The sequence below is a fragment of the Cheilinus undulatus genome, linkage group 13, assembly GCF_018320785.1.
Source record: "Cheilinus undulatus linkage group 13, ASM1832078v1, whole genome shotgun sequence".
In the NCBI taxonomy this organism is placed as follows: Eukaryota; Metazoa; Chordata; class Actinopteri; order Labriformes; family Labridae; genus Cheilinus; species Cheilinus undulatus.
Genome location: NC_054877.1, coordinates 33,614,960 through 33,642,860, shown reverse-complemented (window position 1 = coordinate 33,642,860; position 27,901 = coordinate 33,614,960). Strand labels below are relative to the sequence as shown.

Below are 27,901 nucleotides of genomic sequence, written 5' to 3'. Positions count from 1 at the left end.
TTTTTTTTACCGTGTCTTCAACAGAGAGCATTATCGTCACCATGAAAATCACCGGCAAACACTTGTTGTGCTTCCTTCTGCTTGCCATCCCCCTGTCCTGGGCAGAAACCACGAAGAAGGATGTGAGAAGCCCCGGGAATGACACAGGTGAGGAATGAGCATTTAAGGAGATTTTTGAACATATTTAGGATTTTTTGTCTCCCATGCTCCAAGAGGTTGGTTTCAGGGCAACATGAACCAAGAGAAAATAGTGCAGCTGAAAGGCTAAAAAGAAAAAATAAGTGTCAAAATTTTCGATTAATTAAGCACAGAGATGAAAAATATGATTCAAATGTAGCCTGTGCTTGCTCTGATGCCATCACACAACTGTCTAAAGTAGCTTTGTAACTTTGACTCTGAAATCTCTGAGCTCTTAATTTTTGTATTATTTTCTAATATATAAAATCAATTTTCCTCGGACTAACAGCATCCTAGATTGACTAGGGAGTTGTCAGTGTACCCTTGGTCTCTCCTGTTTCAAAAGCTTGTAGAAAGTTTTGATACCTTTCAGAGGCAGTTCCTGATTGTTTTGTTACTATCATCTTGAAATCTACCCGTTATACCATCTATAACATATTCAGTTAATTGCAATAAATTAATTATAAAGCCTTTAATTTATTGAATCATTTTCATTGACTGACACCACTAATAAAACTGTGTTTGTAAAATTGATGTTGAATATATTTTAATGTGAAAATGTTAAAAGTACAGGAAGCCTACCCTATAGCCATACAATTCTGTTATTATTTTGTTTCTGTAACGATTTTCAAAAAGTGCAAAAACAAAAGGAGGACCCAAATGCAGAACCAGGCTTAAATTTATTCTGATTCAATTTTTTTTTATTGATTTTTATTTTTACAAACATGGGGTTGGGATGACAGCAGAATATACAGAATACTTACAGAAAATCTATCCCTCCCCCTCCTTCCCTCAGGTCCGAACCAAAGTCATTACAGCATGAGTGCCTGGTCAAAAAAAAAACAAAAAGAAAGAATCCTATAGTTCAGCAGTATAAGTATACTAGCAAGCATAAATGAATGTGTATAAAACAGAGTGAAGTTAACAGAATTAGGAATGAGGGTACAGCTGGCATTGCACAGGCAAAAAAATAAGCTTGACTTACATTGGTGTGTGATCAGTATTTATGAGTGACAGATAGGTATTACGTTACAGAATCTGTCTCCGAAATCTTCAGGAAGTCTCCCCATATCACGATAAACTCTTATGTCCCTTAAATTATACATCATCTTTTCATTTGGTATACATGATACAAATTCATTTATCCATCTCTTAAAAGTAGGTGGTTTATCCTCTTTCCAACACATTGCTATACATTTGTTGGCTGTTATGAGACCTATTCTTTTGAATTTGAGTTTGCTTTTACTGGTTTTTATATTAGATGTGTCACCCAGGAGAGTTACTCTTGCTTCTGTGCGAATCACTGTACCAGTGGTATTAAGCACAGTGAGAACAGCGGACCAGAGTGTATCCAGGGCTTGTATCCAAGCCCAGAACATATAAATCAGCATACCAATTCCTGTTTTTCATCTTGGGCAAAACTGGGAATTGCCAGGGTTAATTTTACTTAGTATTTCGGAAGTACAGTATATTCTGTAAATAAATTTATATTATGTCAATTTGTGTTTGGTATTAAAGGAAAAGCTCTGGTCACTGATACAAAGAAAAAAAATACTTAAAACTCACTCCAAAGGTAAAAAAAAAAAAAACATGACAATCTGACAAAGGACAGGGAGAAACACAGAGCCTAAATATACAAGGATTGATTACAGGCAGGGGAACAGGTGTGACAAACGAGACACAGGTGAATAAAACAGGAAACTCAACAACAAGGAAACACATACAAACACAAGGAGGGACAAGGATTACAAAATAACACACTAGATACTAGAAACTAAGATCTGAGAAAAAAACTGTGTCACACAAGCAGAACAGAAACAAACAGATAACACTGGGAGCTAAAACTAGGGAATGGTATACAAAGTAGGAATGGGCAATTATGGCAAAAAAAAAAACAAAATTATGAGTAATAGAACTTTTTACCTCGATTATAACTGATGTGCGATTATTCCACTCCTGACTCCGTTTGTGCTGAAAATATCTGTATAATTTAAAACAAATAACTGAGAGGAACAGGCACAGAGTAATAATGTATGGTTATTTATTGAGATAAAAACATACATCAGCTGAAATGTTTCTTTTTTTGAAAGTCACATTTTGCTAGAAAATAAGCCTGAGTGATGTATCGGTTTCATGGATGAATTCAATTTTTTGTTTTGGATGATTTAAAACCTAAAAATCTAGATTTTCAAAAATCCCTCTGTGCTACTCTTTCTGTCCCCCATGGGGCTCTTGTAGTTTACACCGTCCCCCTCCCTTACCACAGAGATGCACACACAACAGCACGGCAGCCGGTGCAAATCCTGAGTTTTGTCCCATAAGAACTGTATATTTTGGTCTGCTGTTTGGAACCGGCTCAGGTTTGTAGCTTTGTACCGTGAACAAACCACAGCACGCTGCAATATTTGTTTAAAAGCTGTGGCAACTAAAGGAGGCAGCACGGCAGACTTGTGTCAACATCTCAATCAAAGACATGCAGCCGAGTGGCAAAAGTGTGTTTCACTATGGTAATCAACAAGACTGCTACATCCAACAAACACACACTTAAATCAGCCAATAGCACTTGAAATCTAGTGGTGGGCACTGGGCAGTTAACGAGTATAAGTACTGTCAACAGTAAAATTTCTGCCACAGAATGGATTTCTTCATCACTGTCATTACCAGTTTTTAAATGGGTGCATTCAGCTGTAGAGCCCACATGAGACATAACTGATGTTTACACTAGCTAGCAAAGTGATGAAAAATGGCTTATTCTGAGTCCAGTCAGCATTAAGTAGTTTTGCTCTAGCAGTAAAAGCAGCCACGTAACTAACTCACTTGATAAAACTGACTCACTCAATAAATCCATATTCAGTCATAGAAGAGAGCTGTGGCATTAAATGAGTCAAAGATGTATGTATAGATGCAGCTGTAAACGCTGCAGAAAATCGCCAGTACCGCTGCAGAAGCTTAGTTGAACAATGATAAATACAGTACTTCTGACAATTCCTTCACAATCAAAGTCTGTAGCTGTTAATATTTTTGAGGGTTTTTCTTGTGAATGCTCCTGATAGGAAATGTGGTGTAATCAGTCAAGGCTTGGACTCACCTCAGCATGACACAAGTGAAACTTTAAGCTACAGGAGCAGTTAAAAAGAAGTAAACACAAAGACTAAAAAAAAACATTTTTTCTGTGATTTTATGGTCAGATAAGAGTTCTGTATGCTATCACAGGTTTCTGTAGATAATTGCAGCCTTTTGTGCTGATATAAACAACTTTTTTTAGTAAAAAAAGTGCATTTTTTGAGACAAAATTACAGCTTGGTCTTAACCAAGAGGAAAATTCAGTTGGTATTTGTTACATTTAATTCATGAAAGAAAAGAAAAATATGCTTTGATTAATATATTTGTCATTTGTGTGATTTTAAACAAGGATATGAAAAATTGTTTAAAATCTGATTTTTTTTTTTTTTTTTTTTTTTAAGAAAATCGGAGATTTGATTTTAAGGTCATATTGCCCAGGCCAAGTAGAAAAGTAGAAAATATTTCTTGCTAACGAAATAAATTATTTTTATACTATTGTATAAAAGTAGAAAATAACTTTGCTGCTCACCCTGCGCAGTCAGCTCTGTGTTTGAGTTGTAGCGGACTGGATGGGACGGTGTCCCATGCATAGACTGAAGAAAAAATTGGACACACCCTGTGTGACGTCAGCCGTCTGTTTTCTGTAGGCGGACTCAAACAGCTTTTGAAGCCAATCTACGGTGGGCTCCATATTAAAATCGTGGTCTCAACCTAACGGCTCGCCCATTAAGCTTGACTTCCTGTCAGCTCGCTAGCTAGCATTCTGGTTGACAGAAACGTAGTCTCTGCCCGTCGAGCTATTTGTCAATCAAATGAGACGCGGCAATCAGGCCGCAGTGAGGTTTTTCCCAAATATATTCAAAACCATTGTGGTACAAAAAAAATTCACGCCCTGTACTGCGAGAGCACATGAAGACATTAGCTAATGAGACACGTTTGGTTTTTTTAACCTGACTTTAAACCAGTTTATTTCTAGTGTAAAAACTGGCTGTTTAACAGGTGTTCAGATGGGACTTACGGTGTTCCTGCAGCCAGCCTCAAGAGGAAACTCGCTGTATTGCAATTTTTGCACTTCCGCATTGGCTTCACTTTTCATGACCAGAGGTTGCTGCTTGGTCATGTGACTTCTACTTCTCCTTTGGGTTTCTGCAGGCTACACGCGTTGTGACACCTGGCTGCCTATCACATGACTACACAGCCAGTAGCGTGTTTTTAAGGGGGTTATGCATTAGTGGAGAGACAATTACAAGGAAAAAATAATGAAATAATTGACAGGGCAGGTTTACGTTGGTAAGAGGCTCCAAATGTCGGTTTTGATTATTTTTAGATTAATTACCCAGCACTAATACAAAGGAAGTCAAAACCTGAAACATAAGAGACTACAAAGTGAAACTCCAAAAGGCTGACTATAAAAACACTAGAAACTATATAAGAAATAATAAACCACAAAAAGGTATCCTACAAAACCTTACAAATATGACACTTAGAATTAACAAAGACAACACAGAGGTTACAGGAAACACCAAAGAAATTAAACAAATCAAGATAAGGATCATGTTAATTTATCCTCCATTATTAGTAGAATTATATTTTTTTCTTGCTATCTCCACTTATGTCACTTTCAGAGATTAGGGTACAATATCCTGTTAGTTTCTTGAGATCTCATTATTAATCCCTCATAATCAAGGGAACGTGTTATCAGGAGACTAGGAGATCCCATTTTTACTTGTAATGACAGTAAAACGGAGTTAAATTAAAGCATTACCTCATGGGGCTCCCATAGAAAATAAAATGAAAAGCAAAACGATTTGTATTTTGCAAGTGAAGATGGTTTGGTTATGTTATTTACAGGATTGTTCATAGGGCTGGGAATTGTTAAGAACCTCACAATTCAATTCGATTTAGATTCTTTAGGTTAAAAATTTGCACAATAATAACTTATTTGTGCATAAGGAGTACAAAGTAAAAAACATGACAGTTCTGTATAAACACTGAAAAAGTAAAGTGCATGTAAACTTAAATAATATTTCTGTCCTCTTGGAAATTGTGATAAACCTCACATAACATGGTTATGGTTAGTTGTTGTTTGGTCGAGTGCGGTCTCCGTCCACACAATGCGAATCACACGCACAGTGACCCCCACTGGCCAGGAGGTGAATCAATTCAGAGGATTTGCTGAATCAATATTGAATTGGGGGAGGAAATATTGCGATGCATCGATTAATTGATATTTTTACCCACCCCTAATTGTTCATGTTTACTTTGTAATCATTTCATATCTTTTATTTAATTTAAGAGGACTAAAAAGACGAGGATTGTATTTCACTTTCCCAAAGGAGGACTTTAGAAATAATCCTTTCTTAACTGCTCCTTACATTTTTATGAACTCCATTCCTCATGGCAAAATCCAAGTTACCAACACCTTTGTGAATATATTGGTTCCCAGCTGTTACTGAAGCCATCATCAGAAATGGTTATAAGAACCTCATGGGTTTTTTTGGCCGAACGTAACCTCTCGCCTCAAATGTCCTCTAAAGGGCTGCTGATGTATAAGCCTTCTTCACACAAATCTTTCATCACCCCATGGTGATTTTAGAGAAGCGCTGTTGGAGTTAGACCCTCATAAACAAAGGAATTTCTCTCTGTTTACACTCTTTATTTGGACAAAGAGTCTAGTTTGATCAGAGGATTTCAGTGTCAGCGACATCCTGGTATATCTAGTATTTGTCATATATCAAACAGTCCATGAGGAGCTGGAACATGTACTCTGAAGCATTATGGGAATTCAGCAGTCATCTCGCAAGGATTTAATTAGCTTGAGCTTTAAAGCTATAGGGTGTACCATTATTTTACCAAAGAGTTTATGAGTATTGCAAATCACAACAGTAAGTATTTGAAATAATCCTTTGTTGAATGTGTGTCTGATCTGTGCCTTTCAGCGCTTTACTGTGAGCTTCATTTGAAAAAATAGAAGTAGGGCTGGGCAATATAGGACAAAAGTCACATCCTGATGTTTCCGCTGAAAAGCAAAATACAACAAATGTCTTGATTAGTCAGAATTAGTTGCTCACAGATTTAATTGTTGATGAGTCTTTGGTTATGTTAAGCTTTATGCGCACATGCCAATCAGATTGTTAGAAAATCAAAACATCAATTCTTCAGTCAGTGCTTTTATTCTGAAATCCCCCTGCACGCCTGTTGATAGTTCCAGCCCAGAGACAGCAATGGCAGCAGACATCCATTAAGCTACATCCTTTTCCTGCAAGGGGATTGGTTAGGAGTGGGGTCAGACAGCTCATTAACATTTAAAGCCAGACACAAAAACAGCTCGTTCTGAGCGGGGCTGAAAGAGGGGTTTTTTAGATATGCAAAAATCCAATACTGGAGGGTTTTTCAGCAACTAACTTCACAGGCATGTTTTGGGGACCTCTGAGACCAATATAGACTTGTCTTAAAGGAGTAAAATATGTGACCGTTAAATATGAGGAGCTGACAGGGCAGAAATATTTATAAAGGTCACATTTGTTTAAGTACGTTCAAGAAAAAAATAATCCAAAATGGGAAAACAGGACAAAATTTTGATCATGATTGTAAAGGGTTGCAGAAAAAGTCCATATTGGTGGAGTGATCAAGAAACTTTAAAAAGATCAAATCAACTCTGTCTTTCACAGATCTACAAAATCTCATTCACGCCTTTTTTTTTTTCACGGCTTGGCTATTGCAATTCTTTATTTACCTGCATTAGTCAGTCCGCAACGGTTCGACTCCAACAAGGTCATAATGCTGCTGCTCGGATTTTAACAAACACAAACCGTAGGTCCCAATTCATCCCAATCCTTTCTTCTCTCCATTGTTTGCCCATAAAATATACCAAAGGTGTCCAGGCATTTGCCACTTGAGCTCCTAAACTCAGGAACTCCCTACCAGAGGATATAAGGCTGACAGGCTCATTCCCCATTTTCAAATCTAAGCCTAAAACTTACTTGTATAGGAAAGCTTTTAATTTAAAATCCTTGTTAATTTTTGGATCTATTTAAACTGTATCTATCTCACCCTCCTCCCTATAATGTTTTTTTGTATTTTATCATGTGTATTCATCCTGTCTTTTTACTGTTGTTTGTTCTTTTTAATTTGTCCCTGTTAATTTTGCTTTATTCTATGCATTTTGTAAAGCACTTTGAAACTATGTTTTGATAAGCGCTATATAAATAAAGATATAATTATTATCAGAGGACATCGGGGAAAAATTTTCTGTAATGAAAATGTAATAAAATCAACTTGGTTTAACACAAATTTCCATATTATGTTCCTAATTTAAAGGCAAATAGGAGTCCTCAATTTTAAGTAATCAGACATTAAAAATGTTACTGTATAGTGAAATGCAGGTCTTTGTTGTTTTTGTTAAAAGATTTTTGAAAATTAAATGCAAACACGTGTCAGTAATTTAATAGCAGAAACTGCTTTTTTATGTGTGAATTTTGTGCAAAAAATATCACCTGATATCGATCGTAGACCCCTTTATCGAATCAAATCAAAATGGCAGATTTTGTGATATCTGAAAATATCATCATCATCCAAAATATTGATATCATATTGTGATGAAACACACCCCTATTATTTTTTTATGAACAAACCCACACCAGAAGCACTTCACACTAAGGATGTTCCTAAGTGTCTATTTTCGTGTTCGGCTAAATGCTCATTTGAATTTTGTTTAACTGACTAGTCTAAAGAGGAGAAAATTCTTAGAAAACAAACGAATTCCTCACAGGGTCATAGTGTCAGCTGTGGCGTTAGCCTGATATACTCTCTACAGCAAAGCTAACATAACATGCTAGTGCTGCCAGCCTTCGTTCTTCTTTGCAGATTAATATCTTTCTTTGCTATGTGGCCTCTTTTCTCTTCGGGCCGAAGTTATACGTGAGTTTAACCCTTGACTGCCTACATACCACTTTATTTCCATTTACTACTTTAGAGAACTGTGATATCGCGCTGTTCCTACTACGCGCTAACCGCTAAGCCACTGCTAAGCCTCTCATGCTTTCATTGTGTTCACTGACATGAAATCAGAATGTTTGCACAGGAATCCTGGGGTTTTTGTCCCTTATAGATAGACTCAAAGTCTATTTTTGAATAGCCCCCCCCCCAGTCTCAGTTTCATAATGGAAAATGTTATTCTAACTGAACCAGATCAGACCAGATCATTCTGTATTTTAATAAACTGTCAGTAATTTGAAGCATTGCCTGTGAATCCAGATTCAAGTTGATTGTTTCAGAAGAAGAGATTCAACCCATCAACCCATACTCATTACTGTTCATGGTTCTTACTGTTAAATACATTTTTTACGGAGCATCAACTATAACTACTCTCTGTCTTCCTAAGTTCTTATCAGGCTATAAACAGTGGACTGTGTGGGAAAAATGCCTTGGCTGAAAGTCCCTCTAGTTGGCTACACTTGAAACTCCTGAAAGATGCCCAGAGTTTTTATCACCATCAGATGATAGCTGAGGAAATGCGAGGCTGCTTTTAATAAAAACTTGTAAGGTACAGACATAAACAATAAAACTCAGAATTAATTTTCCCACACATTTACTAGTTAACATTAGTAGATTGGTCAACAAGTAAAAACAAAAAATTGTTGTGCATTGCAGGTATTTTGCAGAAGGTAATGTAGTTTTTGGGCAATGAAGACATGGAGGGCTTAGAGTTTCCCACCATAACAGAGAAAGGAAAACAAAGAATTATTATTGTAACTGAATGTCCTAAGCTCACACAAAGTAAGTGAGCACCAGCGACAGCATGTGCAGCACGACACGATGTTTTTGCCCCGTCGCCCTGTTACCGTTTCTTTCTGTCCCTCACATTGAGATGTGTGAGGAACAAGGGAAGGGGAGATGACAAGGAGGGTCTGACAGGAATATTTCAATGGTTTTCTTTCACTTTCTTCACTCAGCAGAGCTTGATGCAGGATGGGATGCAACACCTGATTCTCACACAGTATAAGGCAAAGGTACAATTAATAAACATTGAATTGCAATCTCAATTTTCTTCCCATTATCAAAGAATCATGTTTGAAGAAATTATTCACTTTTTAAATGTGTGCTCCACTTGTAGACAACATGACGAATCTAGTAAAGGTTATAAAAGAAAAGAATACACATGTCCCTGCCTGGATATTTTGGTAAGACAACATGTTCTCTGTGTTTTTCTCCCCTTTTTACGTTTGTTTTAATAAGCTCAGCATCACTGCCTTCAGTTCTCTGCTCCACACATACAGAGCATTCACTCTTTTCATGATGCTACAATAAAAAACACTAATTTTAATTCCTCTACACTCAGTACCCTATAATAACAAAGTGAAAACAGAATTTCAGATTTTTCTGCAAATTTATTGAAAATAAAAAACTAGAATATATTGACATGCACTTAAAAGTCAGCTCAGTGGCCTCCCATGTCTCTTGATCTTTGCTAAGACATCATTCTTGTGGCATCATACATTTCACTTTTTTATTTCTTTGTTTGCACTGAGGTTATTGATTAATCTTTCGATCAGCCCCTAAAAAGCATTTTTATATCCAGGCAGGAATTAATCCAAGCCTGGCATCAGACAATAAAATGAAACTATTAAAGCACTGTTGAGAACAGTGTCCTAAGATTTTTGTTACTATCAATTATTTTTTATGGCTTAGTCATAAAAATGTCATTATAAGATAAAATACGAATCACTTCTTAAATTCTTCAGATATTACTGCAAGAGTGGGTGTATTCAGGGGGCTGCTGCATCATAACTGGTAGAGTGTTAGGAGACAATGAGGGCCGCAACTACCAGGGCAGATTCTTTAATCCTGTCCACTCCTGCCAGTACGAGTAGCATGATCAAGGCAGACATACAGTTGCAAGAAAAAGTATGTAAACCCTTTGGGATTTCTTGGATTTCTGCATGAATTGGTCATAAAATGTGTTCTGATCTTCGTCTAAGTCACAACAATAGACAAACACAGTCTGCTTAAACTAATACCGCACAAAAAATGATATGTTTTTCATGTTTTTATTGAGCAAAATGTAAATATTCACAGTGCAGGATGGAAAAAGTATGTGAACCTTTGGATTTAATAACTGGTTGACCCTCCTTTGGCAGCAATAACCTCAACCAAACATTTCCTGTAGTTGCAGATCAGACCTGCACAACGGTCAGGAGGAATTTTGGACCATTCCTCTTTACAAAACTGTTTTAGTTCAGCAGTATTCTTGGGATGTCTGGGGTGAATCACTCTCTTGAGGTCATGCCACAGCATCTCAATCGGGTTAAGGTCAGGACTCTGACTGGGCCACTCCAGAAGGCGTATTTTCTTCTGTTGAAGCCGTTCTGTTGTTGATTTACTTCTATGCTTTGGGTCGTTTTCCTGTTGCATCACCCATCCTCTGTTTAGCTTCAGTTGGTGGACAAATGGTCTTAAATTTTCCTGCAAAATGTCTTGATAAACTTGGGAATTCATTTTTCTGTCAATGACAGCAATTCGTCCAGACCCTGAGGCACCAAAGCAGCCCCAAACCATGATGGCCCCACCATCATATTTCACAGTTGGGATGAGGTTTTGATGTTGGTGTGCTGTGCCTTTTTTTCTCCACACATAGCGTTGTGTGTTCCTTCCGCATAACTCAATTTTGGTTTCATCTGTCCACAGGATATTTTGCTGGTAGTGCTGTGGAACATCCAGGTGCTCTTTTGCAAACTTCAAACGTGCAGCAATGGGTTTTTTTTGGACAGCAGTGGCTTCCTCTGTGGTGTCCTCCGATGAACTCTATTCTTGTTTTATGTTTTGCTTATTGTAGATTTGTCAACACAAATGTTAGCATGTGCCAGAGATTTCTGTAAGTCTTTAGCTGACACTCTAGGATTCTTCTTCACCTCACTGAGAATTCTGCGCTGTGCTCTTGCAATCATCTTTACTGGACGACCACGCCTAGGGAGAGCAGTAACAGTGCTGAACTTTCTCCATTTGTAGAAAGTCTGTCTTACCGTAGAACATGAACATCAGGACTTTTAAAGATACTTTTGCAACCCTTTCCAGCTTCATGCAAGTCAACAATTCTTGATCGTAGGTCTTCTGAGAGCTCTTTTGTGCCAGGCATGGTTCACATCAGGCAATGCTTCTTGAGAACAGCAAAATCAAAACTGGTGTGTGTTTTTTTATAGGGCAGGGCAGCTTTAACCAACACATCCAATCTCATCACATTGATCGGACTCCAGGTTGGCTGACTCCTGGCTCCAATTAGCTCTTGGAGAAGTTATTAGCCTAGGAGCTCAGATACTTTTTCCACCCTGCACTGTGAATGTTTACATGTTTGGCTCAATAAAAACATGAAAACATAAATTTTTTATGTGGTATTAGTTTAGGCTGACTGTGTTTGTCTATTGTTGTGACTTAGATGAAGATCAGAACACATTTTATGACCAATTTATGCAGAAATCTAAGAAATCCCAACGGGTTCACATACTTTTTTCTTGCGACTGTATTTTTAAAATAAAACATAAAATTTTGAATTAATGTGATTAATAATTGTGATCTCAGTAGTGATCTAAATAGTTGTAGTCCTTGGTGGGCACATTTTGATAAAACACTGATAGTGCTTGCATGCATTTGTACTGTTATCACCAGAAAACTGTCCACTTGTTTAGCAGAAACAATGACCTGGTAGAATCTGATGCTTCTCAACATTGTTCGAGCAAACACAGCAGAACAAACATGGACCAACACCATGTGGTATCTGCCTCCTTAGAAATCTAGGCTGTCATAAATAGAATGGTTTCCTTCATTGTCATCTGCTCTTGAAACTTAAAGCAGACACAGGCTTAATTCAAAACAGTGTTATTTTTCTGGAGCTGATGACAGCAGTAGGGAAGGACTGAGCCACGGCTCGTTTCACAGCTCTATTCACAGTTTACATCGTCATGATCAGGTAGTGCCATAGCGATCAATGGCAGTGTTTCAAATGAGGTCTCTTAAAAACTGTGAATCAGTGCAACCACCAGAGGCCATTGAACATCCAGACATGAATGTAGCTGTACTGTTTGGTTCTGCCTCGTAGTTTATAAGATTAACTGCAGACAGAATGAAATCAATACAGTTCAAACTGAGTTTAGACCAAAAAAAAAGCTAGAAGTAAAGGAGAAAATATGATGGTCTAAATCAATGCTGCATCAAGCTCCATGGTATTGTTTGGGGGATTACACAGAACAAAAAGTATGAGAAAAGAAAACTCAGGAAAAGTGAACTACCAGGGTTAAAAAAGAAATCTGTGTTTTAATGAAAAATAGATGTCAGCGCTAACAAATCAAACACAAAGAAGCGAATCCAAATTTACTGGAGATCTTATGAAGACAAAAAAATCAAAGCCTATAACTTATTTTTGATTTGAAAGTTCAAGTGAGTTATGATGATTACGCACACAGCGCATTATCAACCAGGGTGCCATCTGGCACTGTCAGGGTGACTTTAAAATGCTTCAGATCGACCAATGATTACCGTGGATGTGCAGATTACTAAATATCCCAGCGTCATTAATTTTATTGTCTCACATGCCCTTTTCCTGAAATCACATCAGGCTAGCCAACTGTAGACGTACGGTTGTTTCAGCAGGTGTGCCAAAATGTGCCAAAGTGGGTATCTAAGGTCTACACCGCTTTTCTGTAAAAAACAATCGTTTTGGGAGATTGTTGATCCCTCTACAGTCACGTATATAAACATGTCAAAAGTTTTAATTAATATTTAAATAATGTGTGCATCTGCTGAGGTTTTATTATTTAGGCTGATCTCAACAAACAATATAAAGAGATTATTAATCAAACAATATTTAGCCACCCTGGCTCACACAAGTGACAGAGACACACAGCTGGAGTGTGCACTCACACACACGGTGTTGACGCGTTGATCCTCCATGGACAGACAGAAGCTTCAAAGCAGAAGGAGAAAGTTCAGATCTGAGTTTATCTGCCAACATTGTAAAACATTTTCCCTAACAGAAAAAGCCTTCAGTCTACATTACCAACACGTTAGCATGCATGTGTGTCAGAAAATGTGTGTGAGTGTCACGTTTATGTGCGCCATTGTTACACAGCATGAAAGCCCTTGATGCTGCATAAAAACGCAGAGACGGATGATGGGACCAGACACTTTTCAGTTCTTTGGGGGGGAATTTTAGCCTTGTATGAGCCGAATGGCTTCACTGCAACAAGCATCTAAATCATAAACACTGGCGCTAACAGACAAGCATGGTCAGAGTGAGGCATAAGTTGTGACACTGATAAATTTAACCTGCATTTGTGGCTAGTTAGAGTCCCTCTGTTAACCGTCATGGCTGAAATCTACCTGCATTTGGCTAGCTGGCGGGTGTAAATGTCAAGCCCTGATCATAGGAATGTAGACTGTTAGTATTTGTCAGTACATTTTGTTTGGGGTGACTTGAGATCTTTCAAAATCTTTAAAAGGTGCCCTGTAGAGCTGTGCATCTTGACTGGTGTCACAGTGCATCACATTTCATCCAATGCATCCTCCATTTTCTGTATTACTGCACATGCCTACTTTGAATCAAACTTTACACAGTAAATCTATTTTTTATACAATGTGACTGATTATTTTTCTCTGTGTCATCATAAGTTATGTCTGCTCCACAGCTGTGTGTTTTTTCTCATATTTATTTTTGACATTACTGCATTTAGCGATTGCAATGGTATTAAGAAATACGAGACTCAGTGGTTTTAAACTGTCAGTGGGGAAATTGAACATACAGAGTTTGTCCATCCTTGATAAAAATGTCTATTTTTTTGTAATTCTCCCAGACTCACTCTGTGTCTCTGCACTCTGCTGAGTGCATGCAGGCTCTGCAAAGCATGAAGAGTCTATCCGTGGTGACACTCCTGCAAAGGAGTTGATTGCTTTAAGAAAAGCAGACTAGCATTGAAATACATTGAGAAAAGACCTTTTTAAGGGAAACAAGTCATTATTTGAGTATTTACAGTAGGTCCAGCTGATTGTTTTCAACACCATTAGTGCCGCAACAGAAAAAGGCTAAAAATGCTGATCTAGACACAGCATCAAAATCTAGCATTATTTGTTGGTTTTCAGCCATACAAAGTGAGATACGATATGATAGGTATATGTAGCAATGTAAGGGTACACAAAAAGGTTGGTTCAGTACCGTATTAATATTGTTGACTAATTATTTTTGTTATAGTTTTTGTTAATAGCCTTTTTCCCCCTGACTAAAATGAGATAGTAACTAATAAAAACAAGTGCACGTTGACAAAAACTGAAATGAAATTAATTGACACTTTAGTCAACAAATAAAAACGTGATGAAAATGTTTGACAGAGACTTTATTCAATCAGACTTAATTTCGTCATGTAGAAAATAGGGGCAAGTTAGGCATATATCCAATAACAGCTACTTTGGCTGTGTGAAAAGATGAGATGAGATACCGGGTAGATCCAATCACAACTGCTTTTGCTGCGTGGAAGCGGGGTCAGTTGGGGAGAGATCCAATCAGTCAACTAAATTTACTGTAAAGTTCATCAACTGAAGTGTTGGGATGTTTCGTCAACTAAAACTAAAACAAGTTAGATGACTAAATTATGACTAAAACTAAAAGATAACTTTGGCAGAAGACTTTAAAACTCTAAAACTAAATTAAAAAGTGCAGTCAAAATTAACACTGGTTCAGTATGGACCTCGGTTTTGAAGTCACGGTTTGGTGTGTTTTCTATACAGTAAAAAAACAAACCAAAGCAACCAGCAAACCCAACACAGAATTTATTTTTCTTAATAAGGAACTTAAAAACTTCCCTGGTACATTTTGTCTAAATTGTAGCATCTATAGTTCAGGCTTTCAGGCCTACTTTTTTACGTTTGTCAAAAGAAAAATAAACACATTAAAAAGAAATTACATTAAAATTCAAATGAAGGCTGCTACTTCCAACGTAAAAGTTAATCAATAAATAAAGATAAAGGATAAAAAATACTAGGAATGAAGTTATTTGTTTTGAAAAGGTTCTCAGCAGATAACGTCACACTGCAGCAGAGAACACTACTTGGGGGGCAGGTAGTGATTTCTACATAGAGAAATGCTACCAAAAAGTCCATGTTTTAAACTTTTTACAAATTGCCAAACATTCAAAGTGTGAAAATAAAAACATTCTTATTTCTCAAGGCACTTTTGTGTCCTGAAAGCAGTGAAATATTCAGGCCGAAATAAAGGAAACAAGTTTTTTTAAAAAGTCACGTAGAAATGGTAACTGACAGGAATTTTTTAAAAAGCCAGCTTCTAAAGCCTGCATGAGCCACTTGTATACAGTCCATTTCCATGAAGCAGTCTGGTTTTCTTCTGTACAGTTTTGTCATGTTCACATTAAACTCTGATCTTATCCGTATTTCCTCAGCTGATGTCCGTCTCACCAACATCCAGCCTCACTCGTGACAGGAAATCCATCTCGTTCAAGAGATCCAGCTCAATTGGCTCAGCTCAGCTCAGCTGGCAGCTGAGAACAAGATCAGGAGAGGAGGGCGGAACTTTCTTCCAAGCGGGGAGGGCTGTTGAACCTGGGGGCAGTGCTAACTCCCCACATGAGGTCATGAGGGGAAAACCTGAGAATGGCTTGTTTTAGCACACATTTTCTGAAAGGTGGGGGCGTGGGGGGGTTGCTCTGGTACTTTACGGGATTATAGACAGGCCAGGGGCACATTTTTTGTTAGAAAAGCCTGAAAACGTTAATCTTGCAAAGTAGATGGATATGCCTGTTTCCTTGTTTTTCACTGGCGAATCCATCTTGCAAAGCTTCCATCTGAACCATTTGGGCCCGGTTAGAAAGTGACAGGACCAATTAGTGAAGAGGGGCAGTACTTTCAGGCGGAGCAGCAGAGTCGTGACATAAACAAGCAGCAGCAAGTGCCGGTGCAGTTATGGAGGAAGAGATTAGCATGGATGCTGCTCAAGCGTCAGTTTTGTCAGAACTTGATGACATTTCTTCGTTAAAAGAAGAACAAAGTACAGCAGTGAGTTGTTTTCTTTTCAAAAATGACAAAAGTCGAGTACTTACATGTCCATAGTCGCCATGTTTCGTGTTATTCGTTGGTAGCTGCGCATGCGCAGCTTGCTAGCAGCTACGTCACGTGTTTTGTTGCTCTGATTGGCCTGTAAGGATGTGACAGACAGAAAGTTCACCCAATCACCCTCTGAGTTTTTTTCAAAGCCTCTGCCTTTTCTCAAACGTTTCCTGTTGAAGCTTTCCCAGATGGATGTATGAAACACATCCATCTGGCATGTCAGGTTATGAAAACGTGATTTTTGCATAAAATTTCGCCTTTAAAGTCTGTGCATTACATTTGATGTCAATGTGACTGCAGACTCCAGCTTCAGTTCGAAAGACTTTCCTCTTGGGAAAGCATTTGTTTGAAGTTGGATTCAGAGTATGTAGACAATCTTGTTTGGACTCCAGAAACTTGGCTTGTCAAATCAACACATCTCTGTACAGTATCAAGTAGAAGGAAGGAAGTGTTGGCAAGCAGACTAGCATCTGTTAATGATGGTGTTTCTGCTGTGTGAGTGTTAACCCCAGTAATAACTGTCCTTAAGGATCCATTTTCCATCATCACCAACAGTTTTGGAAAAAAGCTAAATGCTGCAAGATGCTTTATCTTGTCATGATAACTGATTCACCGAGAAAAATTAGTGATTTTTCCCATGTATCATAACAGGTCCCACAACTCTGAATGGGAGAAGTTACGTGGTTATGTGGATAATGGATGGATCACGGCAGGTCATAGCTTACCCGAGATTTACTCTGGGTTTGTGTCAGTCATTCAGTCCATACAATGGTCCACACGGTCAGATCCTAAAGTAACACTGCACAGATGAACTATGTGGAAATTGCCAGTCAGTTCTTTGCATGAAACTCATTTCCCTACTGTACACCGCTTTCCACATTATTAAGCAAATGACATTTTTCTCTTTTTTTCCTAAATATTAATGCAAATCACCGTCAGACTACTTCTCAAGTCATCAGCCGTTAGAGCGTAATTCAAATGTTTTTGAACAAACTTCATAATGATAACCATTATTTTTTAAAAAATAAGAACCTCAAAATGCACTCTTCCACATTATTATGCAAAACAGGGTTTTAAAATGGTCATTCATTGAATTTGCAGCATTAGGAGGTCATATTTACTGAAATCAAAAGCTATTTCAATCAAAAACATCTTAACAGGCAACGTTCCATGTTAACACAGGAGCCCTTCTTTGATACCACCTTCACTATTCTTGCATCCTTTGAACTTGTGAGTTTTTGACGAGTTTCTGCTTGAATTTCTTTGCAGGATGTCAGAATATCCTCCCAGAGCTGCTGTTTTGATGTGAACTGCCTCCCACCTTCATAGATCTTTAGCTTGAGGATGCTCCAAAGGTTATCAACAGGGTTGAGGTCAGGGGAGGATAGTGGCCACACCATGAGTTTCTCTCCTTTTATGCCCATAGCAGCCAATGACACAGAGGTACTCTTTGCAGCATGAGATAGTGCATTGTCATGCATGGAGAAAATTTTGCTACAGAAGGCACTGCTCTTCTTTTTGTACCATGGCAGAAAGTGGTCAGTGAGAAACTATATATACTTTGCCAAGGTCATTTTCACACCTTCAGGGACCCTATGACTCCACCACCTCCTTGCTGACGTCAGCCTTATTGGGACATGGTGGCCATCCACCAACCATCCACTACTCCTCCATCTGGACCATCCAGGGTTGCATGGCACTTATCAATAAACAAGACTGTTTGAAAATGAGTCTTCATGTATTTCTGGGCCCTCTGCAACCGTTTCTGCTTGTGAGCATTGGTTAGGGGTGGCTGAATAGTAGGTTTATACACGACTGCAAGCCTCTGGAGGATCCTACGCTTTGAGGATGGTGGGACTCCAGATGCACCATCAGCTTCAAATACTTGTTTTCTGCTTTGTAATGACATTTTAGCATCTGCTCTCTTAGTCTGATGTATTTCTCTGTCAGAAACCTTCCTCATTATGCCTTTATCTGCATGAACCCATTTTTTCTCTGAATCAGCCACAAATGTCTTCTATGTTAACATGCAACTTTGCCTGTTACGATGTTTTTGATTGAAAGAGCTTTTGAAGTCAGTAAATATGACCTCCTAATGCTGCAAATTCAATGAATGACCATTTTCAGTTCTTTACAACCTATAAAATCTTTTAAAACTCTGTTTTACATAATAATGTGGAACAGTGCATTTTGAGTTTTTTATTTTTAAAAAAATAATGGTTATCATTATGAAGTTTGTTTAAATTTTTTTTTTTAATTGTGAGGTATTAACCTTTCATTTATGCAGTTTTCCTTATTTTTGTGGTGTTTGCATAACAATTAAACCTCTAAGTGCCTTTATATTTCTAATTGTTCCCATCTGTTTTCATGAAATGGATCAGATGGTCAAACACCAGCCATGGAGTGTTGGCATTTAAATCTGAAGTGATGAATGATAGCGGTCAGGACAGGCCTCATTTTTTGGCTCTCTAAAGAACACATGAGCTAGAACAGTGATGGCAGGAACCAAAAAAAAAGAGCAAAACTATCTCAAAACACAGCAGTTAACATTTAAGCTTCACTGAAAGCGGTAGGAAAAATGATTTACAATACAAATTAAAGCTGCAAGTGGCTCTTAAAGGCCCTTGTACCATCGGGTTGTGTGTGTGTGGAACCACTGATATGTTGGCAAGCTGCCCAGTGTGCTGCAGCACAGTAGAAATGCCAGATAGATTCTCATAGGACTGTCATTTAATGTAAAATATAAGCACATTACATTTTGTATATGATGTAGCACTGGCCGTTAACAGTAGGTGGCAGTATGCCTAAGAAGGATACTGACATGTAGCAGGCCAGGACTGAACTTTGTCACGTAAGAAGATAAAACATTTTATGTAAGAAGTGTTACAGGTTTGTCAGAGTAGGTAGTGCTACAGCAAATCCAGGAAATTAAAGTTTATGCAGATTAGACATGAATGTAGCATCCTCTGTGCATCAGCTTTTTATAATGTTGAGATGAAAAGTTGTTAGACACTGGAAATGCTGACTCACCTTAGCATTTTTGTGGAAAGTTATTCCACAAAGTTCTAGCAGTTTACTTCTGCCATTCTCTCCAGTTAGACAGACATAAAGTCTTAATAACCATGTGTGTGCTGATACCTTGAGTGTGTATGTGAGTGTTTGCTCTATCTGATTGGCCACCAAAGTCATGTGACATGGAAAGCAGCAGACTTTTGGCGCAACAGAGAGACAAGAATGACTGCAAACAAACAGATGAGGTGCATAGTTAGACATTTTATTAAAGTACTAATTTAATATCAATACTTTTTAAAAGTACTCGATACCAAATGAGTAATTTGTAAATATCAATATATCGATACTTCAGGATCAATACGCCCACCACTACTGCTGACCTGCTTCAACATGAGTGTGTGGTATGGGGTGTTTCTTGTTGTGTGAATGCAATGTCCGCTAGTGGAGCTACAGCTGCACTTTTGTCAAAACTGGACATTTCTCTATTAAAATACATGCAGAGATCAACTCTGAAAGCTTTCTGTGACAGAAAGTCAATGAGAGAACAAAGTAAAGTTGACTGCATCATCAGGCTGCAAAATAACAGATTTGAAAAGAATGAAGGGGAGGCTGAATATTTTCTGAATGCACTGTGTGTATCTATTCTGTAATTTTGTCTCACCAATATTTCATATATTCAAGTTAAGATATCTGCAGTGCAGTGTAAATGTGACTGATGTTCTGACTGGACCCAATTACATCAATTATTTTCAACAGTTCAGTGTTTGAAGTCCAAACATCTGGCCACAGATTGGCGCAGAGGTGTTAATCTTGACTGTAAGGAAAAACATAACACACATCAGTCACAAGGCAGAGGTCAAAGCTGAGAAAAAGGGCTTTTTGATTTATTGCTCTTGTGAACTTGTGTTGTACCCGGGCGGTCAAAACCAGACTGTTTTTATTTGAGGCCAACAGAGTGCAGAAGTGAGCCAGATCATTTTGATTTTCACTGACACTGACAGTCTTCGCTGCTCTCTGTAAGGAAAACACATTCAAATGTTTGAATAATAAACAGGCTCCATATGTTCATGGAATCATGCCCACTTGCCTCAAAGAAAACATTAGAGTAAATTATGAGTGTGTGGGTAGATTTAGATTTGACGTAGTGGATTAATTTAGAGTTAAATGACACATAACTTTCTGTCTTATCAATACCCTGCTACTGCACCATAGAGCCAGGTAAACTGATATACAGATTCCTCAAAAACATATCAGAGACATAGCGACTAAAGTAATCAACATGGATGATAGAATACCACAGGGATGTGTCCTCAGCACCTACACCTCGTCCTCTAATGACAGTAATAGACAAAGACTGTGGAATGCTTTTAATTATTCTATTTATCAATTTGTGACACTGCACAGACTCGGAGCTCTGTTTGTTTCCCCCTAGAGTTTACTCTGAGTGAGAGTGTGATTTAGTCCATAAAATCCTACTCCTGTTTTCCCACAGAGCTTTGTGTCCAATAAAAACAAGTAATCATATATTTCACACACTCCCTCCAGCTGAACATGAATCAGTCGCGCGGTTTGATAAATGACTCCAACGTGGAGGAAAAACCAGGATCCCAAACATAACATAAACAAAGCTATTACAAACATCTCTCCCTTATCTTCATGATGGAAACTCTCACAGTAGTTACATAAGGATCCCTTTCCTTCTGAAGCCAAGAGAGCACAGGTTTAGATGGTCCTACTTAGAAAGGGCCAGACTAGGTCAACCTGCCTGATAAGATGATCAAAGTTTCTTTATGGGGGGATAACCATCAGTGAGGCTGCTCTGTCTGTCTTACAGAGCTATAAAATTTACAGTCTAAATCCCTGTACCTCTCACGGGGCTTTAGAGTATCAAGTTTTCTGAGGTATCATACTTGCATTGACGCACCAGTATGATGAACTTTAGCCCCTATCTCTTATTTTTTGACAGGCTGTTTAAAAAGAAGGACTCAGCTGTTTAAAAGATTTATTCTGGATGGTAATGATCACGGTGTGGTAATCCATTTTTTTTTTTTTTTTTTTTTTTTTTTCAAAGGATTGTATAATCCAGCTCACTTTTTTCCCAGTTTTCCAAGAAAACCTAGAAAGGATATCCAAAGCCACATCCAAAAGAGCCTGGATAACTGAGAACTTGAACTGACTACTGGCTATACATACAGGCTCTTTAGGCCAGAGATATACTTGTTAACTAACAACACATTAAAGTTTTAAAGACAAACTAAGTCCACAATTTATCATATCTTTAAAATGTATTACTGTCATTTGACGGAGACAAACATGTCTGTCAATCCAAGGAGAGTGGCCTCTGCGATCTCTCAAGTCACTCTTGCAGACCGTTCGTTTGAGCAATGTCTGTGTAAGAACAGAAATACACACTACAACTTTTAAAATAAAAATGGATTAAACTCTCGTTTAGGGTTAAGGGAGGGGTTAAGGTAAAGGTTAGGATTCTCAGTTAAAAACCTGACCAGCAAAACCTTACCAAAAAAAAAAGTTAAATAAAGCCGAGTAAGCAGCCTTCAGAGCTCGTTGTCCTTTAAAACATTCCAACCCAGCAAACGTGGCTTATGTAGGTCCATTACCTGTGTAAACTACTTAGGTAACAGAGCCAACTTAGCTAAGTAGCCAACCTCGCTAAAGCTAAGCTCACATAAGCTAGCCTAGTATATAGATAACATAGCTATGTTAGCTTACATGAGCTTAGCCTTAGCCAGGTAGGCTATGTAGCTACATTAGCTTTAGCTTCATTTGCCAAAGCCCACATTGCTAAAGCTAACTTAGCTACTTTGGCTTATGTAATCAAATGAATTATGTAGCTAAGTTAGCTTTAGCTAAAGCTAACAAAACTAAAGCAAGCCACCTTTCATGTATGTACGTACATATAATACTGTATATGATATAAATTTCTATCCAATTAGGTGAATAGCTGATTATGCAGGGTTCCTCTTAAGGACTGTTGGATTGTGTTGTGGGGAGGGCATGACAAAACAGGCTACAGTTTTGTTTTTTTTTTTAACATGTTATGGAAGCCGTCATTCTTAACAACACTAAGATGGTGCAGGTCCTTACAAATAAAACAAATATTAACTGTGTACTGTTGGCTGCATGAGCAGAGGCTACTGTTAGCTTCAACATATTGACTCGTTCCTAATTGGTTGAGAGGCATCCACTTGTTTCACAATAGCTGTTAGCTGTGCTGTCGCTATGATGTCTAGCAGTGAGCTTGCAGATTTGTCATGTTGTACGAGTATTTCAGTCTGGCAGGACATAGCTTGCAAACAGCTTGCCTCTTGTCAAAGTCTGTATCACTTTATTGTTGTTGTAAGCCAAAATAATTTCACACATCCGCTCTGAATGCAGCAAAAACCGGCATGACTGGTCTTGTAGGTTGACATGAGCTAATGGCTCACTAAGGCCGGAAAGCTCTGTGATCTCATCTAAACAGAGAAGAAGAGGGAAGAGTCAAATGACTGAATGTCTACTGTCAACTAGCAGTCGGAGGTTGAAATTACATCACAAAACTACAGCACCAACAAAGTAAATGATTAATTAATAAAAAATAGAGACAAGATTGAAATATCACAATATTTTTGTGTACTGATATTTTCTATCACCTTCCTAACAGTCTGTGTTGATCCACTAAACCACCAAAGACTACATCGACTGTATACAGTAATGCTTTTAATGCTTGAAAATAATGGTGAATAATCCTGTTATGTGCAGGATGAACTTTTGTTCAAAAAAAAACATGTACAAGACTAACTGCAAGAGATTAGAGGTACCACTGGCACTAAACATGAGCTTTAAAGACTAAATAAGAAATAAAATTCTTACCAATAAAATCAAACTAATTCTGGTCTTGATGGATGAACTTATTCTAAGTCAGACTAGCAAAGGAACCTGTTTTAAAGCAGAGTATTTTACATTGCGATCAGGACTAAAACATCCCATTGGAAGACCACCAGAGGAAGGCCTACACAATCATCCATGATATAAAGTCTGACATGAATTCCTATCTAATCCTTAATCCTGTTTCAAATCAACTGTTCACCTGGCATAAAAAAGAAAACAAAGTCTTCCCTTTATTTGTGTGAAGATTACATGTCTCAGAAAGTGTGGATATGTTTGTCTTAAATGAGAAAGTGGAGCAAAACTTCACTGAAAATAGTTTAAAGGTTATAAAATAAGGGATGTTTGTGAATGCATTTCTCTGTTGTGTGAAAGTAAACAATTAATTTTTTTTATCCAATCCTAGTTTGGAGCCAGGGGAAGAACAGACGGCTGTTTGCAAGGCGGAAGATTTCTCCACCACAAGAAAGTCACATCCCTGTAAGCTTTCCAGGTTCTTTTGAAATTACTTTTGCATGATACACTGACACAATATGTTGATAATAAAGGGAGATTATGAATGCTTGGAAATGTGCAGTGATTGAACCAAGGCTGTTTGTAATTATTATAGAATGTTTACAAGTGAGGAACTTCTCCTGCTGTACAAAGATGAGGCAAAAATGATTGAATGTTGAGAGATGTAAATTAGTTCAAAGTCGAAAAATTTCTGCATGAAATGTATGGCTAAAAAATTAAGAGAAGCTGTAGGAGGAAGATTAGAAGACCTGTACGTATCAAGAGAGCACACAAACATTCAAAATGTAGAGTTTCAATGAATAAATCAAGCACTCTAAGTTCTTTGTGAACATAAACTAAAAGAAAAATACCTTATGTTTCAATAGCATACGAATCTACTGAAGCTTTAAAATGTACTAACCGATGTGCATTCAGTTCATCTGCTTAGCTTAAGTACTGGACAATCACATAAGGTATCAGTAATACTTGACACTTGCTAGCTTTGTTTAAACAAGAAACGAAGAGGAGGAAGAGGCAGACTCGACGAAACAGGCTAACAGATTGAATGCATACATCACAGACATTCATTGTGGTATAGAATAATTTACTGCTAAAACACGCCTCATGAGATGGTCATGGAACAGAAAATGAAAGCTTTTGTTGAATAAAGAATAAAAGTTTAATTCAGTAACTAAGGTTATAATAGATTGTGATATTTATGAGTTTTTCTTTTCTTTTCTTTTTTTTTCTTCTTTTTTTTGTTTTGTTTTGTTTTCAACTTAAGTTTTGCTGTTCTGAATGTTTCCAGCTGGTTTGTTAATTTAGTTCAGTTCTTTTTTTGTAAAAATGCTTTATTTTAGTTTTGTTTTTTTTTAGTTTTAGTGATTGTTTTACTGTTTTTCAGTAATATGGGATGCACCAAAAGGACAAATGTTTATGGCCACACTTGTGAATTATTGAATTCAGGTGTTACAATCAAATCCATCCTCACGGGTGTATAAAATCAAGAGCTCAGTGACTTTAAGCGTGGTACTGTTATGGATGCAACCTTTGCAAGAAGACGGTTCTTGAAATTTCATCCCAGCTAGTCATTCCTAGATCATCTCTAAGTTATATTATTAGAAATTGGTAGAGTTTAGGAACAACAGAAACCCCATGAAGCAGAAGACCACTTAAAATCAAGCTGTGCAAAAGCTGCCAGTGCTCTACTGATGCCATAGCTTAAGAGTTCTGATTTTCCACTGGCTTAATTGAATGGGTTTCTGAGGCCAAGTGACCAATCAGTCTGGATTTGGTGGATGCCGGGGGAATGTTCCCTGCCTGACTGCATTGTGCCAACTGTGAAGTTTGGTGGAGGAGGGATAATGGTATGGGGCTGTTTTTCAGGGTTTGGCCCCTCATCTACAGTAAAGGGCAATTTTAGTGCTTCGGCATACCAAAACATTTAGGACAATGCTATGCTCTGAAGATTGTGAGCCAGGCTTTCTCACCCAACATCAGTGCCTGACCCCATACCCACTCTACAGAATGAATGGGCACAAATTCTCACAACCTTCCAAGAAGAGCGGAGGCTGTTATAGCTACAAGGGGGGGACCAACTCCATGTTAAAGTACATGTATTTGAAGACGGTGTCATTACAGTTCCTATTGGTGTAATGGTCAGTTGGCCAAATACTTTTGTCCATAGAGTATACTTGTCAGGGTGAGACCTAAAGGGGCCAGAAAAGCAAACATCATACCAATTTTTTTAACAAATAAATATTCAAATAGGCTGCTCTTTTTTCCTCAAATCAATATGCCCACTATAGAGAAGTCTCAAACAACCTCAATACAATAGAAAAGATCTAAAACTTTAATGATTCCTGAGATTTCTTGTGTTCATTTCATTAGAAAACCTGGCATTTAAAAATTGGATTCAAGCATTCCACAATAATATTAAAGACCCATACATTGCCAGTAATGTGAGTATTTAAATGGATATGTTAAGAAGAATTCTGCTTTCAGTCCTGAATTGATGATTTCCCTTCTAGATCATAGCAACATTAGCACTTGTTTTTAGTTTGGTTTCTGGATAGATTCCTTGCACGTCCTTCTTAGAGTCTTGAGGGAGTCACTATTAATCCATTAAGGTTTGACTGCTGATAACTGGCTTTGTCTTTGAGCTGTTAAGATCTGGAGGGATGGCATCATCTATTAGACATTTCAGGGTACTTTTTCTCAGACAGCATGATGACATAAATTAGAGTAAATTAAAACAGAAAAATATGTGGCCAGAACAGCAGCCTGAAAGTGATTAAAGCGCTCTTGTGAGACAGATCCCAGGGTTGTATAAAAAGAGTGAGTGGGTATATGACGTGATGAATAACCAGGCCTGATGTGAATAATAATGTCAGTGCAGCTGTTTGTGTTTGGTGCTATTCTACATGTAAGTTATCGGAGCCATGGGATTTAAACTTTTTTTTCTTCTGCTGTGGGATGTTTCATGTGAATAAATAAATCTCTTGTAAATCTGTTTTTGCAGAAACACAAGTCAAACCCCGTTGCCCCCGCCCGTCGCTGTGGCCGCCTGATGGAGAGCTGCTCCTCTCACATGCCGTGCTGCGACCCCTGTGCCTCCTGCCGCTGTCGACTCTTCAACACAATCTGCCACTGCTGGAGGATGAACCCACTGTGCTTGAAGAAGACATAGACACAACACAAAAACATAAATCCTCCTGCACACAATTTCAGACATAAAGAAATATAGACACACACACACTTTCCTCTGGCCTAACCCTTGTGCAGGTCAGAGAATGTTATTATTTTCAGAGAGCATTGCAGCATTTTGAAAACCTTGACATAAAAAAATGACAACCTTTAACTCTGAAATGTTTACTGAATAACCAAATAGTCTACATCACATGATATATTACTGTGGTACAAAGAGGAGTGGTGTTTGCTTTTTTCTGTATGTAGAAAAACACATGTAAACAGTGTTGCACTGTGCCTTGGGAATTTCCCCACATATATGATTAATATCTTTATTTTTTCTTTGCAGTTTTAAAATGTGGATATAGAGATTATAATTTACATACACGTTCCTAATTTTTGAAGCTCGCAGCCCTCAAAACTCTTAAGTGAAAAAAATTCAATCTTAATCATGTGTTTACAAGTCATAACAGCGGCCCAGACCTCAGTAAACATAAAAGTTCAGTTATTATTTGTGTGACAGTTAACAGAGTTAAAGCTGTTTTTTATTTTCTGTCTTACCTCAAGCCTATTCTGTTCTGTTAACCAATACAATGATGACATCACAGCGGCTGACTGTGCTTTATAGTGGCAGAAGAACAGTGAAAACAAGCGAAACGCCCATGACCAGCACATACTAAAACGTATTCACCCCCTTGGATGTTTGACCCTTTTATTGACATTATAAATCAATCATGGTCAATATAATTGAGCTTTTTGACACAAAAATGTTACAAAAAAGTCTCTTTCGTGTCAAAATGAAAGCAGATTTCTACAAAGTAAAGTCAATTAAATGAAAATATTTAAGGTAAAATTAGTGACTGTGTAAATATTAATCCCCCTAATTAAGCTGAGGTCCAGCCAACTAGTGCTAGTAGTCCCACAATTAATGAAATGAGGATCATCTGAGTGCAGTAAATGTGTCTCAAGTAGTATTAAGACACCTGTGTCTGTTAATCAGTATTCCTGACTACCATTGTACCATGAAGACAAAAGGACACTACAAGAAACTCAGAGAAAGGTTCTTGAAAAGTATAAGTCAGTATATGGATACAAAAACATTTCCAAGGCACTAAAAATCCCCCAGAGTTCATTTAAATTTATTATCAAGAACTGGAAGGAATATGGCACATGTGTAAAACTGTCTGTATCAGTCCGACCTCATAAACTGAGTGACCATGTAAGAAAGACAAGTGAGAGAGGCCACCAAGACAAAGCTTTATGGGAGCTTTATGGGAGTGGGAGTGACAAAGAGAAAGCAACTGCTGAAGAAAACTGAGATTAAAGATTTTTGACCATCAGAGGTTCTTTATATTTTTCATTTTTGTCAAAATAAGCCAAATTATCTTAACCATGATTGACTTATAAAATCATTTAAAGGGTAAAACATCAAAGGGGGTGAAAACTTTTTATAGGCACTGTATAGTAATTTACATCATTC

At 37.8% G+C, this 27,901-nt stretch overlaps 1 protein-coding gene across 1 annotated transcript; it reads left to right on the top strand.

Moving 5' to 3' along the window:
* Window positions 1-41: 41 nt before the first annotated feature.
* asip2b (agouti signaling protein, nonagouti homolog (mouse) 2b) lies at window positions 42-26,893 on the top strand. The gene is made up of 3 exons (XM_041804235.1): window positions 42-147; window positions 23,645-23,718; window positions 26,255-26,893. The coding sequence occupies exons 1-3, from the start codon at window positions 42-44 to the stop codon at window positions 26,420-26,422; spliced, it is 348 nt and encodes a 115-aa protein (XP_041660169.1). The 3' UTR covers window positions 26,423-26,893.
* Window positions 26,894-27,901: the final 1,008 nt, after the last annotated feature.